The 15,300-nt window shown below is 42.7% G+C and overlaps 2 protein-coding genes across 4 annotated transcripts in view; one reads left to right on the forward strand and one right to left on the reverse strand.

Annotated features, from left to right (window-relative positions):
* The window catches only part of BAG1 (BAG cochaperone 1), a 57,127-nt gene extending 43,378 nt beyond the window's left edge, over positions 1 to 13,749 (forward strand). Inside the window, exon 5 of one of the 3 annotated variants that reach the window (XM_064291808.1) lies at positions 12,192 to 13,749. In XM_064291808.1, the coding sequence (XP_064147878.1) occupies positions 12,192 to 12,371 (180 nt within the window). In that variant the 3' untranslated portion in view covers positions 12,372 to 13,749. The remainder of the gene's footprint in view (positions 1 to 12,191) is intronic. The other 2 variants (XM_064291807.1, XM_023545201.2) reach the window with 2 other exon arrangements.
* On the reverse strand, positions 417 to 7,929 carry LOC100653545 (ret finger protein-like 3). Its single transcript, XM_064291806.1, has one exon. It carries the CDS (start codon positions 7,813 to 7,815, stop codon positions 6,970 to 6,972), a length of 846 nt encoding a protein of 281 aa, XP_064147876.1. The 5' UTR covers positions 7,816 to 7,929; the 3' UTR covers positions 417 to 6,969.
* Positions 13,750 to 15,300: the final 1,551 nt, after the last annotated feature.

Genomic DNA, 15,300 nt, shown 5'->3' on the forward strand with positions numbered 1-15,300 from the left:
ACTCATAGAGACCCTATAGGACAGAGTAGAACTGCCCCGTTAACAACCATTTTCTAGCCACTGGAATTTTACGCTACTTCCAGTTTTTCATACAGGGATGAACATCCTTATGATTCATGTTCTTTTTATTATTGCTGTTTTGGTTGTTTTTATATTTCCAATGATTTCCTTAAGATAGATTACAGAATTGGAAATAAATTGGTGTCAAAGGGTTTAAATGTCCATCCTCCTCTTTTCTGGGGGGAAGAGCACGAATATTTTGTAGACACTTGGTACCTCCTGCCCAGTGATTTTCAGAAATGTTGTACCAATTATAGTCCTGCTAGAGATCATTTCACCCTGATTCACACTGAGTATTATAGTTAAAAAAAAAAAAAAAAAGCACCCACACACATGCATACATGCATATATAATCTTGTTTTATTTGCATTTCTTTAGTTACTACTGGGGTTTGATATTCATCCCCACATTTGTTCATTGCTTATCCTCTTTTGAGAATTGTCTGTTCAGGTCCTTCACAATTGAGAAGCATTTTATTTCAATCTCTGGGGAATTTCAGGTCCCAGATTCTTCATTCTGCCTTCTTTTGGATAGAGGGAGGCTCTGCTCCCATTTCCAAATTCTTTGGAAGTTTCCTTCTGACTTCAAGTTCCTTTGGCAGAGGACTAGGCTTGGGTTGCTGAGAGCATCCGTGATACTGGAAATAAACTTACGGGAGCCTGAAGGCTGAAAGGCCATTGCTGAGCTTTCCCCTCCAGATGGAGACTGTTTAAGGGGGTTGGGATTGGTCTGTATATACTTTTCTTTTCTCTCGCCCTGTTTAAACACCTCACAGGGACCCTGGAAATTTTTCATTCTCTTTATTGTGATTCAGATTGAGTCTCTAAATTATGCTCCTCTTAGGAACTTGAGGCATATATTTAGAGGAAATGTGCCATTTAAAGTGCTTTTCTGCGTCAACATGATGAATTATCAGAGCAGGAATCTCCTCACTACCCACTGAACTCTGGGCCTTCTGTGGCCTGGGGTAGGAAAAAAAAGTCCTCTTCTTCCTTCCCCCACCCTATGCCTTCTGTCATGGATTGAATTGTGTCCCCCCAAAATAGCTGTCAGCTTGGCTAGGTCATGATTCCCTTGTGTGATTGTCTACCATTTTATCTTTTGATGAGATTTCCCTGTGTGTTGTAAATCTTATCGCTATGATGTAATGAGATGGATTAGTGGCAGTTATATTGATGAGGTCTATAAGATTAGGTAGTGTCTGAAGCCAATCTCTTCTGAGATATAAAAGAGGGAAGCGAGCAGAGAGACATGGGGACCTCATACCACCAAGAAAGCAGTGGCAGAAGTGGAGCATGTCCTTTGAACCTGAGGTTCCTGCACTGAGATGCTCCCAGACCAAGGGAAGACTGATGCATCTCAAGGACCTTCCTCCAGAGCCAACAGAGAGAGAAAGCCTTCCCCTGGAGCCGGCGCCCTGAATTCGGACTTCTAGCCTACTGGTCTGTGAGAGAATAAGTTTCTCTTTGTTAAAGCCATTCACTTGTGGTATTTCTGTTATAGCAGCACTAAGTGACCAAGATACCTTCTAAGACTGACACTGAGAATACAACACCTGGTCCATGTTTGGAGCCCGTGGGTAGTCAAAAGGTTGGTTAATGTGCTCTGCTGCTAGCCCAAACGTTGAAGGTTTGAGTCCACTCAAAGGCAGAGGCCTCAGAAGACAGTCCTGTCGATCTGCTTCCAAAAGCCTTGAAAACCCTATGGAGCAGTTATGCTCTGCACACATGGGTTCGCCATGAGTTGGAATCAACTCCATGGTGACTAACAACAATACCCAGGGATGATAATTTCTTGTATTAAACCAGTGATTCTCGAAGTGTGATTCTTGGACCAGCAGCATCAACAACACCTGGGAACTTGCAGAAATGCAAATTCTTGGCCCCACCCCAGACCTACCGAATGAAAAACTCTGGGGACGAATCCCAGCAATCAGTGTTTTAACAAGCCTTCTGGGTGAATGGGATGCACAGTAAAGTTTAAAAACCACTATACTAGACAGATAGGAAACCGTGGTGGTGTAGTGAGTAAGAGCTATGGCTGCTAACCGAAAGGTCGGTAGTTTGAATCCACCAGGTGTTCCTTGGAAACCCTATGGGGCAGTTCTACTGTGTCATATAGGGTTGCTATGAGTTGGAATCCACTAGATGGCAGAGGGTTTATACTAGACAGGGAAACCCTGGTGATGTAGCGGCTAAGAGCTACGGCTACCAATCAAAAGGCCAGCTGTTCAAATCACCAGGCACTCCTTGGAAAACCCTGTGGGGCAGTTCCACTCTGTCTGTCCTGTAGGGTCACTATGAGTTGGAACCAACTCCACAGCAACTAACAGCAATGATATACTAGACAAATGGCCATTTCAGTCCACCTGAGACAGAGCCTGGTGGCGCAGTGGTTAAGAGCTCAGCTCCTAACCAACAGGCCAATAGTTTGAGCCCACCAGCTGCTCCTTGGAAACCCTATGGGGCAGTTCTATTCTGCCCTACATCGGGTCCTTCGGTGTCGGAATCTACCCAAAAAGGGTTTGGTTTTGTGGTTAGACAAAGGCCAGACTGAGTAATTCTGTCTGATTTGGGAACTACTACCAGGAGAAGGTGACATACATATATTTTTTCCCCATGAAGGAGTATTTTATTTTTATTGTGGTGAAATAAATACAGCAAAACATTTGCATTTCAGGGTCCCAGGCAGAGCTGGAGAAAAACGTAGAACAAAACTCAAACTCACAAAAAAAGACCAGACTTACTGGTCTGACAGAAACTGGAGAAACCCCCGAAAGCATAGCCCCCCAGACACCCCTTCAACTCAGCACTGAAGACATTCCCAAGGTCCACGCCCCAGCCAAAGATTAAAACCCACTGCCATTGAGAGGATTCCAACTCATCAGGACCCTATAAACAAACAATAACACACCTAGTTCAACCCTGTATAGGAGACCAAATGAGCGCATCAGCCCAGGGGCAAGGACGAGAAGGCCGGAGGGGAAGAGGTGACATTTTTAAGGATGCCTCTAGCTAGATGAGCCGGAGAAAGGCAATTCAGGCAAAGAATTGTAAGCCCGGAAGCACATAGGCATGGCCTTTGGAGGGCACTATAAGTAGTTCCGTGGGAAGGTCCCATGCATCACAGGGAATGGCAGGAGATGAGGATGGAGGTGTAAGCAGAGGTCTTCAATGCCACTGAAAGGTTCCAAGCAGGGTAGCAACACTGTGTCCCATTCCTCCTTCCAGCAGTGTTCCCCAGGTGACTACGGCCTGGTGGAGTCACAGCTCCGCAGGCGCCTTTCCAGGTCCAGGCCTGTCCATCTCCTCCCCTCTCCCTCTCCTCCTCACTTCCCCTGGGGGTGAGACCAGCTGGCTCCCAGGCCAGCCGCACCCCTCCCCCGCCCGGGCTGCGGAGGACCCGCTGATGTCAGCTCTGCCTGGACTGTTGGCTTAGCAGCTTTGGTGCCTGGCTGGCTGGGCCTCCCCGGCTGGGGGCAAAACCCAGGCTGGTGTGGTTAGTGGGAGCTACATGGCCAGCACACTTAGTAGGTAGCTCATGGGGGCTTCCAGGGCTCAAGGGAAAGAGGCACTTCCTCAAGGGACTTCCTGCTCCAGAGAAGCGGGCAGGAGAAGTGGTAGCAGGGTGGAGGTTTCTTGGAAACCAGGCTTGCGTCACTCTCTGCCACCTCCCCCTGGGGAACTGGCTTCAGGCCGAGAGCCCTCTCCTCCAGGAGCACACCAATGACTCACAGCAGGACCAATCTCCATGGCCCTCAACCTCATTGTGACTGGGGGTGATGAAAGGTGATAATAACTGTAATAATAATAATAATAATAAATAGGTAGTATTTATTGCCCTATACTGTGAGTCACCTACGCTTTTTCTCAACCCTATCTGGCTCAATGACCCTTTCTTAAAATAAGTATTTTGCAACTCACCTTTAGCATTCATAGATAATGTAACCAATCTACAGTCTAGTTTCACGTAATTAAATCATAAAATGCCCCGGTTAATATTCTTAGTTATCTAGTGCTGCTATAACAGAAATACCACAAACGATGGCTTTAACAAAGAGAAATTTATTCTCTCACAGTCTAGGAGACTAGAAGTCCAAATTCAGGGCTCCAGCTCCAGGGGAAAGCTTTCTCTCTCTCTCTCTCTGTAGGCTCTGGAGGAAGGTCCTTGTCATCAATCTTCCCTGATGTAGGAGTTTTGTTACTGCAAATCGTGGATTCGAGCCACCTTCCACAAAGCCAATACTGAGACAGGAGGAAGTAAGCAGTAAGAAGGCTTTATTTGAATACCGGTATTCAAGAGACAGAGGGGATAAGTTCCTCCCAAATTCTGTCTAAGTCTAAAGGGCTAACTGGAGGGTTTTATAGGGAGGAGGTCAGGGTTTAGAGATTTCCAGGAATGTTGATTCTTCTCTGAGGTGGACATAATGATAAAGTGATCTATTATTGAAGTTTTGCAAGTCTCTTCACGCCATCCTAGTTTCAGTCACAAGATGGATTTGAGTTTTGTTCAGCTACCTCAGTCCTGTGTGTTTTGCCCCCTGGGAGAGGAACATGGTTTAATCAACAACAAAAAATTGATTATTTTTCTTTAAAGGAACAATTGTGAGACAGATTTCCAGAGCAAGTAATTATGTTTCAAAGACTAGAGATTAATCACAGTTTATTCAGCTATACTAAAACACTAGAAAGTATATTTTCTCTACTTCAGTTTCTCAGCGCAGGGACCCCGGGTCCAGAGAATGTGCTCCCTCCCAGCTCCTGTTTCTTGGTGGTATGAGGTCTCTCTCCTCTTTTTTATATCTCAAAAGAGATTGACTCAATATACAACCTAGTCCTATAGATTGAGTCCTGCCTCATTCATATAACTGCCTCTAATCCTGCCTCATTAACATCATAGAGGTTAGGCTTTACAGTACATAGGATAATCACATCAGATTACAAAATGGTGGACAACCACACAACACTGGGAATCATGGCCTGGCCAAGTTGACACACATTTTTGAGGGACACAATTCAATCCATAACAAATGTAAAGAGGGAAATAAAAGGAAGTTATAAAACAATAACAGGTTTCAGCAAGAGTTCCAGACTAAGATGGACTAGGAAGAAAGGCTTGTCAATCTCTGCTCACTTCTCTCTTTTATATCTCAAAAGAGATTGGTTTAAGACACAGTCTAATCTTATAGATCTTATCAACATAACTGCCACTAATCCATCTCATTAACATCATAGTGATAAGATTTACAACACATAGGAAAATCACATCAGATGACAAAATGGTAGACAATCATACAATACTGGTAATCATGGCCTAGCCAAATTAATACACATTTTGAGGGGACACAATTCAATCCATAACAACCCCTCCCCCCTGCACACAGTTTCTCCTACTATTACCATTTTGTATTAGGGTGGTACATTTGTTGCAATTGATTAACCGATATTAATACATTATTATTAATTAAAGTCTGTACTTTGCATTAGAGTTCACTCTTTTTTTGCATAGCTCTATGAGTCTTCACAAATACATAATGTCATGTATGTCATTACACTATCACATAGAATATTTTCACTAGCCTTAAAGTGCCCTGTGCTTCATCTGTTTATCCCCCTGCCGCAACCTCTGGCAACCACTGATCTTTTTGCTCTCTCTATAGTTTTACTTTTTCCAGAATGTCATATAGTTGGAACCATACAGTATGTAGCTTTCAGACTGGCTTCTTTCACTTAGCAATATGCATTTAAGATTTCTCTGTCTTTTTCTGGCTTGATAGCTCATTTCTTTTTATAGTTGAGTAATACTCCATTGTATTGATGCACCAGTTTGGTAATCCATTCACCTATTGAAGGACATCTTGGCTGCTTCCAATTTTTGACAATTATGAATAAAGCTGCTATAAACATTCATGGGTAGTTTTTGGTGTAGATATAAGTTTTCAGTTCATTTGGGTAAACACCTAGGAGTATGACTGCTGGGTCATATATTAAGCCTAACCTTTAGCTTTGTAAGAAACTTCCAGAATGTCGTTCAAAGTGGCTGTACCATTTTACATTCCCACCAGCAATGGATGAGAGTTCCTGCAGCTCCAGCTTGTCGGTATTAGGTCATGTCAGCGTTTTATGTTTATCATGTGAGTGGAAAATAAGCCTCTATCTTGCTTAGGTCACTGTCTTAGGTATCTAGTGCTGCTATAACAGAGATACAAGCAGTGGTTTAACAGAAATTTATTTTTTCACAGTTTAGGAGCCTAGTAGTTGGAATTCAGGTTGCTGACTCCAGGGAAAGGCTTTCTTTCTCTCTGCCAGCTCTGGAGGAAGGTCCTTGTCTCTGAGCTTCTGCTTCTGGGGAGTCTTCATGTGGTTTGGCATCCCTCCCCTTCTGTTTGCTTGTTTAATCTCTTTTATATCTCAAAAGAGATTGACTTGAAATACACCCTACGCTAATCCTGCCTCATTAAAGTAACAAAGACAATCCATTCTCAAATAGGATTACAACCACAGGCATAGAGGTTAGGATTTAAAACATATTTTTGAGGGACATAATTCAACTCATAACAGTTACTGGTCTTTTGGATCTTACTAGCAGCTGAACGAAATTCCTTCCCCAAAGCCCTCTCATAGTTGTTTCCCTCCACCAAATAGCCTCCAAGTCATTCATTCATTCATTAATTCACTCACTTACTCATGAAAATATTCTCTAACTATCCCGTATTCTAGAATCAGATGAGATTGTGTAGGCAAGAAAGGGTGTTATAAATACCAAAGCATTAAACACATATAAGATTGTGTTATAATTATTTTTACTAATATTATGATTTGTTGTTACTCAAGAAACTTTTAGTATTAGCATGCAATTTTATTTTTCCATACGCCCCAATGTTTATTTATTCACAGCCTCCTTAACATACTAGTTGAATTTAAAGTAATAAAAATTCATCACAGGACAGATACTCAGGGAGCCCTGATGACCATTACTTGAAACTGAAGGACCAAAAAATGGGCGTAGAGTCTGTGAAGCTGAAATCTCGGTGAATGTGAAGACATGGGATCCATCACTCATGTTGAAGAAGGACAAGCTTCCCATGTCCATATCGAGGAAAATGCCCACGCGGCCTAAGTTGGGGTCCACGCAGAGCTCCAAGGCAGGCGTGATGCTGGCAAAGAAGTAGCCTCCTTTTCTCAAACCCACCGTCCAGAATCCACGTTCTGTAGACAGCTGAATCTTTCCTTTTCGACGAGCAGATTCTCTGCAAACGCCCAGAACCCAATCTTGGCTTGTTCCCACGTCCACCTCCCAGTAATGGCGGCCGGAAGTGAACCGAGTGGAGCCCAGGACACACAAGGCGTAGTCGAATCTCTCCACGTGCTCTGTCAGCTGATGCTTGAAACGCCCACAGCGGACTGTCCTCAGGTCAGCAGAAATGGTGAGGAGGTTGTTAGCTGTGTCCACATCCAAGATCATGTCCACTTGGAACCTGAGCATCCTTGGGTTCATCTTCAGAATCTTTTTCATTTGGGGCTCCAGTTCCATGATCTTGGAGATCAGCTTTCCTAGCTGAAAATTGGACCTGATGTCGTCCTTCTGAGAGACCACAGGGCAGACAGGGCACAGCACACCCTCGCCATGGGGCTCCTTTTGCAGGGAGTTGATGCACTGGAGGCAGCAGAGGTATCCACATTTCAGGTACATGGGGTTCTCATTATAGGCCGGGCACATGGGACATCTGCTTGCCTCTTCGAAGTGTTTAGCCATGTTCACTCTCGTGCCCTGGATTTTCCTCTGGCTCCAGCTGCTTCCACCAACCAGTAGCTCAGCTCTTGTGGGAAGTAGATGCAAAAGGGCCTTTTATGGAGGAGGTTAGCGTTCCCTTGTTCACATCCTGCCACACCTCTTTAATCCAGTTAGATGCTGATTTAATTATCGCAGCCTATGATAGTGTTACTGATGATATATATAAAAAAAAAAATAGTAACGGTTTATATTAAACTAAGTGAAATCTTTAATCCTGAGAGTTTTTTTTTTTTAATATGAATGTAAGATTACATTGCTATCCTTTTAAATTAGATGAGACCTAACAAGCTAACTTCACAAACTTACTTTATATATTTTCCCATCAGTTGTTAGTACCGTGGTTCCTCTGGTATATATTATACCTTAAAATTTTGCTTTTCAGATTATTTGTTCAGCATACAGATTGCATAGGTATGGTGAAGGGATACAACCCTGACGCGCACCTTTCCTGACTTTAAACCACACAGTATCCCCTTGTTTTGTTCCAAGACTGCCTCAATCTATGTACAGATTTCTCATGAGCACAATTAAGTGTTCTGGAATTCCCATCCTTTTCAATGTTATCCACAGTTTGTTGTGATCCACATAGTCGAATGCCTTTGCATAGTCAGTAAAACACAGGTACACATCTTTCTGGTATTCTCTGCTTTCAGCCAAGATCTATCTGACATCAGTAATGATATCAGTTGTTCCATGTCATCTTCTGAATCCAGCTTGAATTTCTGGCAGTTCCCTGCCGATGTACAGCTGCAACCATTTTTGAATGATCTTCAGCAAAATTTTACCTGTGTGTGGTATTAATGATACTGTTTGGTAATTTCCACAATCGATTGGATCACCTTTATTTGGAGTGGGCACAAATATGGATGTCTTCCAGTCTGTTGGTCTGGTACCTGTCTTACAAATTTCTTGGCACAGACGAGAGAACACCTGTGGTGCTGCATCTGTTTGTTGAAACATCTCAATTGAAATATGTCAATTCCTGGAGCCTTGTTTTCCACCAATGCCTTCAGTGCAGCTTGGACTTCTTCCTTCAATACCATTGGTTCTTGATCATATGCTACCTCCTGAAATGGTTGAATGTTGACCAATTCTTTTTGGTACAGTGACTCTGTGTATTCCTTCCGTTTGCTTTTAATGCTTCCTGTGTCATTCAATATTTTGCCCACGGAATCCTTTAAAATTGCAGCTTGATGCTTGAGTTTTTTCTTCAGCTCTTTCAGCTTGGAAATGCCGAGCATGTTCTTCCCTTTTGGTTTTCTAACTCCAGGTCTTTAAACATTTCATTATAATATTTTACTTTGTCTTCTCAAACTGCCCTTTGACATCCATTCAGCTCTTTTACTTCATCATTTCTTCCATTCACTTTGGCTGCTTGACGTTCAAGAACAAGTTTCAGAGACTCTTCTGACATCCATTTTGGTCTTTTCTTTCTTTCCTGTCTTTTTAATGACCTCTTGCTTTCTTCAAGTATGATGTCCTTGTTACCACAAATCGCAGATTCGGCAGCAAGAGGGCTTTTTTGAATACTGGTACCCAAGAGACAGAGGGGTTGAGTTCCTACCAAATTCTGTCTAACTCTAAAGGGCTAACTGGGGGGTTTTATAGGGGGAAGGTCAGCGTTTAGAGATTTCCAGGAATGTTGATTCTTCTCTGAGGTAGACATAATGATAAAGTGATCTATTATTGAAGTCCTGCAAATCTCTTCATGTGATCCTTGCTTTGGTTGCAAGATGGATTTGAGTTTTGTTCAGCTACCTCAGTCCTGTGTATTTTGCCCCCTGGGAGAGGAACATAGTTTAATCAACAACAAAAAATTGATTACCTTATTTTTCTTCAAAGGAACGATTGTGAGACAGATTCCAGAGCAAGTAATTATGTTTCAAAGACTAGAGATTAATCACAGCTTATACAGCGATACTAAAACACTGGAAAATATATTCTCTCTACTTCATCATTTCATAATTTGTCTGGTCTTTGGTCATTAGTGTTGAATGCATCAATCTATTCTTGAGATTGTCTCTAAATCCATGTGAAATATACTCAAGGTGGTATTTTGGCTCTTGTGGACTTGTTTTTGTTTTTTTTTTCCTGACCTTTTGGTTAGCAGCCAAGCTCTTTTTTTTTTTTTAATTAATTTTTTTTGTGCTTTAAGTGAAAGTTTACAAACGAAGTCAGTCTCTCATACAAAAATTTATATATACCTTGCTATGCACTCCTAATTGCTCTCCCCCTAGTGAGGCAACACACTCCTTCCCTCCACTTTCTCTCCTCGTGTCTGTTCAGGCAGCTTCTGGCCCCTTCTGCCCTCTCATCTCCCCTCCATACAGGAGATGCCAACATAGTCTCATGTGTCTACTTGATCCAAGAAGCTCATTCTTCACCAGTATCATTTTCCATCCTGTATTCCAGTCCAATCCTTGTCTGAAGAGTTGGCTTTGGGGAATGGTCCTGTCTTGGGCTAACAGAAGGTCTGGGGACCATGGCCTTCGGGGTCCTTCTAGTCCCAGTCTGACCATTAAGTCTGGTCTTTTTATGAGAATTTGGGGTCTGCATCCCACTGCCTTGTGGACTTGTTTTTATTTTCTTCAGCTTCAACTTGAACTTGCGTATGAACAATTGATGGTCTGTCCTGAAGTCGGTCCCTGGCCTTCTTCTGACTGATGATATTCAGCTTTTTTATCATCTCTTTCTGCAGATATAGTCAATTTGATTCCTGTGTTTTCCATCCAGTGATATCCATGTGTATACTCACCATTTATGTTATTGAGAAAAGATATTTGCAATGAAGAAGTCATTGGTCTTGCAAAATTCTGTCATGCGATCTCCAGCATCATTTCTATCACCAAGGCTGTATTTTCCAACTACCAAACCTTCTTCTTTGTTTCCAGCTTTCGCATTCCAGTGCATTCCAATCACCAGTAATTATCAGTGTGTCTTGATTGCATATTTGGTCAATTTCAGACTGCAGAAGTTGATAAAAATCTTCAATTTCCCATCTTTGGCATTAGCGGTTGGTGCGTAGATTTGAATAATAGTCATATTAACTGGCCTTCTTTGTAGGCGTATGGATATTATCCTATCACTGACAGCATTGTACTTCAGGATAAATTTTGAAATGTTCTTTTTGACAATGAACACGATGTCATTCCTCTTTTTCATTCCCGGCATAGTAGACCATATGATTGTCTGATTCAAAATGGTCAGTACCTGTCCATTTGAGCCCCAGTGGTGCAGTGGTTAAGCATTGGGCGGCTAATCAAAAAGTTGGCAGTTTGAATCCACCAGCTGCTCCTTGGAAACCCTACCGGGCAGTTCTTCTCTGACCTATAGGGTTGCTATGAGTTGGAATCGACTTGACGGCAGTGGGTTTTTTAGTTAATGCCGAGGAAATCGATGTTTATGCGTTCCGTTTCATTTCTGACAACTTCCAATTTTCCTAGATTCATACTTTGTGCATTCCATGATCCAATTATTATTACAGGTGTTTCTTTTCATTTTGAGTTGTGCCACATCAGCAAATGAAGCTTTAGGTAGCCTTTGTTTAATTTGTTCATCTTTCTTCCAGAAAAATGTTGATACTTCATAGGAATAACTTTACAAGTGTGAAAAATGAGCCATTCATGTCTTCATCCATATTAGGCATTTACAAAGTATCAGGACCCAGGCCAGGGTACATCATGACCTATTTCCTCAAGTAGGTGATGCTCTCAACTAGAGCTTGCTACCAGGAAAAAAAAAAAAAAATTGTAATTTCTTCTCTTTGCATCACTCCTGATCTTTTCCTTTATAATCTTTGTCATGGATTAAATCGTGTCCCCCCAAAATATCTATCAACTTGGCTAGGTCATGATTCCCTTGTATGATTGGATTATTGTCTACCATTTTATTTTCTGATGTGATTTCCCTACGTGTTGTAAATTCTATCACTATGATGTAATAAGGTGGATTAGTGGCAGTTATATTGATGAGGTCTATAAGATTAGAGAGTTTCTTAAGCCAATCTCTTTTGAGATACAAAAGAGAGAAGCGAGCAGAGAGACATGGTGACCTCATACCACCAAGAAAGCAGTGCCAGGAGCAGAGGGTGTCCTTTAGACCTGAGGTTCCTGTGCTGAGATACTCCCAGACCAAGGGGAGACTGATGCATCACGAGGACCTTCCTCCAGAGCAGACAGAGAGAGAAAGGCTTCCCCTGGAGCTGGCGTCCTAAGTTCGGACTTCTAGCCTACTGACCTGTGAGAGAATAAACTCCTCTTTGTTAGAGCCATTCACTTGTGGTATTTCTGTTATAGCAGTACTAGATGACTAAGACAATCTTTTTTTCCTTTCTTCAGGATTCTAAAAATCCCAGGTTGGTTGGATCCAACAGTGGACTCAAACATACCAACGGTCACCAAGATGATGCAGGAATGGGCGACATTTCATTTTGTTGTACATGGGGTTGCCATGAGTCAGAGATGACAGCAGCTAACAACAGCAACAATCATAAACATGTGAAACGGAATTTCATCTAACAACTATATCCACCGACTTCATGTTGATATTGATGTGCAATTGAGGCTATACGTTTTTACAATTCCGCTGATGTAATACTACTGAATAGTTTGTTTTAACATTAAAATTAATACATTTTTCTTATAATCTATTTCAGGGGAATGATTCCTAACATGAACTGATGGAAAAAAAAAATTCTTGACATAAGGTTTCATCTGATTTTTAAAATTTTTATTGTGTTTTAGGTGAAAGTTTACAGTACAAATTAGGTTTTCATTACAGTACAAATTAGGTTTTCATTCAAGGTAGCGTGTAATTTGCGGGAAAAAATCTGCTAGTGATGTGAATTATTGAAACTCAGTGCTATTTGATGTTATATATCAAAGACAAGACTGGAGGGGTAGCCTAGGGCAAGTTCTTCTCAAAATTTAAAAAGCATAGAGAAAAACTTGGGGATCTTGTTAAAATGTAGAGTAAGCTTCAGAAGGTCTGGGGTGGGGCCTGAGATTCTGCATTTCTAACAAGCTGCCGGTGATGTTGTTTACCCTGGACCATGCTTTGAGTAGAAGGAACCTGGGAGACCTGCCCAAGTGCAGAGAAGAAAATGAGAGAGGAGAAAGCTAAGCTGAGAGCAGAGAGGAGAGAATTTCTAAAAATGGGAAACAAGAAGCTATTTAAGGTATTTAAAGGGTTATATCTTATATGGAAACCCTGGTGGCATAGTGGTTAAGAGCTATGGCTGCTAACCAAAAGGTTGGCAGTTCAAATCCACCAGGCACTCCTTGGAAACCCTATAGGCTGGTTCTACTCTGCCCTATAGGGTCACTATGAGTCGGAGTCGACTCAAGGGCAACAGATTTTGGTTTTTATCTTAAAGCAAGTTTGTAACCTAATAAATGCGAGAAACTGTGTATATATTTGTCATGGGTTGAATTATGTTCCCCCAAAAATGTGTGTATCATCTTGGTTAGGCCATGATTCCCAGTAGTCTGTGATTGTCCTCCATTTTGTGATTGTAATTTTATGTTAAAAGGATTAGGTGGGATTGTAACACCACCCCATTACCCAGGTCACCTCCCTGATCCAAGGTCAAGGGAGTTTCCCTGGGTTGTGGCCTGCACCACCTTTTATCCCAAGAGATAAAAGGAAAGGGAAGCAAGCAGAGAGTTGGAGACCTCATACCACCAAGAAAGCAGCACCAGGAGCAGAGCACGTCCTTTGGACCTGGGGTCCCTGCGCCTGAGAAACTCCTTGACCATGGGAAGATTGAGGACAAGGACCTTCTTCCAGAGCTGACAGAGAGAGAGCCTTCCCCTGGAGCTGATGCCTTGAGTTTGGACTTTTAGCCTACTTTACCGTGAGGAAATAAATTTCTCTTTGTTAAAGCCATCCACTTGTGGTATTTCTGTTATGGCAGCACTAGATAACTAAAACAATATTATTTTAATTAATTCTTACAGCCTTATGTAAGAAGAGTTATAATCCTTGTTTTAAAGTTCAGAAAGTAAGTGAAAGCTCAGAGAAGTTAAGGGATGTACTCAAAGTCACACAGCAGGTCAATGGCAAGGATAGGATGGAAACTCAAGTTTTTCTGAGGCTAGCGCCAGTATTTCTTTCCAGGCACCTTGCTAAAATTCCAGGGGGAAGCTCGCTCCTTTTGCTGAATTCTTACGCCTCACCCAAGAAATGTGAGCCAGGGAAGAGGAAGAGGCCACCCTAGGGAGCCAGGCCCACTGGCATTTGAATCGGTTTGGGTCAGCTCTTATCTACCTTAAAGGTCTTCTGAGTCTGAGAAGCTTTGATGTTGAACAGTGGGATCTGGGTTTTGATAAGACATAGGAATGTAGGGTGGGAAGGGGCACTGGGGAGACATTTACAAATTTTGTTGGATACTTTCCGCTATGTAAATCCAGTCCCCTTTCTGGAGGCTGCTGAATTCCAGAGCAGTAAAAATGCATCCCGGGAAGTGGGAGCTGCAGGGATGGGAGCGAGCCCTGCTCAGACTCTAGCCTGGGACTCTTGTTTTCTCCCTAGATGCTTGAGGCCTTTGAGGAGCCACTAAAACCTGTCAATTTGGTCCACTAATTGACAAACTGGCAAGTTCCAGGCCCTAGTGAGGACCCTTGCTTCCTTCCCAAATAGAAACAAGTGGACACTCTGTGTCACCGCAAAGGACCTGGCATTGGGGATGGTTTTCTGTGATAGGCTCGCGTGGCTGCTTCTGCTCCCTGGAGCTCTGGTGTAAATCTGAGCCACTTCCTTCTCCAGTTTTCCACATGTGACTAACCTTTGGTTAGTTTCACCAGCATGGGGAGCTGGAAAGGGTTCCCTGCACAATAAATCTTTGATTGGGAGGGTGGTTTTCTCACTGGAAAGGGTGGTGGTAAAGAACGAAAGGAGGACATAAGTGACTAATTTGTTCAGGGAATGATAGCAGAGATGTGAAACAGAAGGGAGGGTCTGCCAACAGGGCTCAGGGTGACAAGAAACAAATAAGCCTGGAATCATGGAGCACAGTTGAGGGGGTGCAGGTGGAGGGAATCACAAATGCACATCAGGAAAGCCAGTCTAAGGGCTGAGGACATAAAAGGATGAAGGAGCTTCCAGGTTAGAAGAGAAACCAGGACACTTGATGGGATCCCTCTCCTCTCCAGAGAACGGACTCTGCGTTGACACTAGCTTTACAGATGAGCTGAGGCTATTAGGTGCATTGATTTTCAGATCTGGGATTCAACTAGAGCAGCAACACTGGCTGGAGGTGGGCAGTGGGGGCAGCCTTCTCACTGAAGGATGCCAGGAGGTACCCCAACATGAAGCATCTGAAGGGGAAGGACTTAGCAGCAGCTATACTGGCTAAGCCAAAATCATCCTCCAGCCTCCATTCCTTGGCTCCCACTCTCCTTTCTAAAACAGCACCAGCGTTTCTAAGGCAGTGAAGACCAAAGCCAT

Source organism: Loxodonta africana, chromosome 9 (assembly GCF_030014295.1).
Source record: "Loxodonta africana isolate mLoxAfr1 chromosome 9, mLoxAfr1.hap2, whole genome shotgun sequence".
Taxonomy (NCBI): domain Eukaryota; kingdom Metazoa; phylum Chordata; class Mammalia; order Proboscidea; family Elephantidae; genus Loxodonta; species Loxodonta africana.

Excerpts from the sequence above, each read along its gene's own strand:
- LOC100653545 (XM_064291806.1), bottom strand. The coding sequence starts at position 7,815 with ATGGCTAAACACTTCGAAGAGGCAAGCAGATGTCCCATGTGCCCGGCC.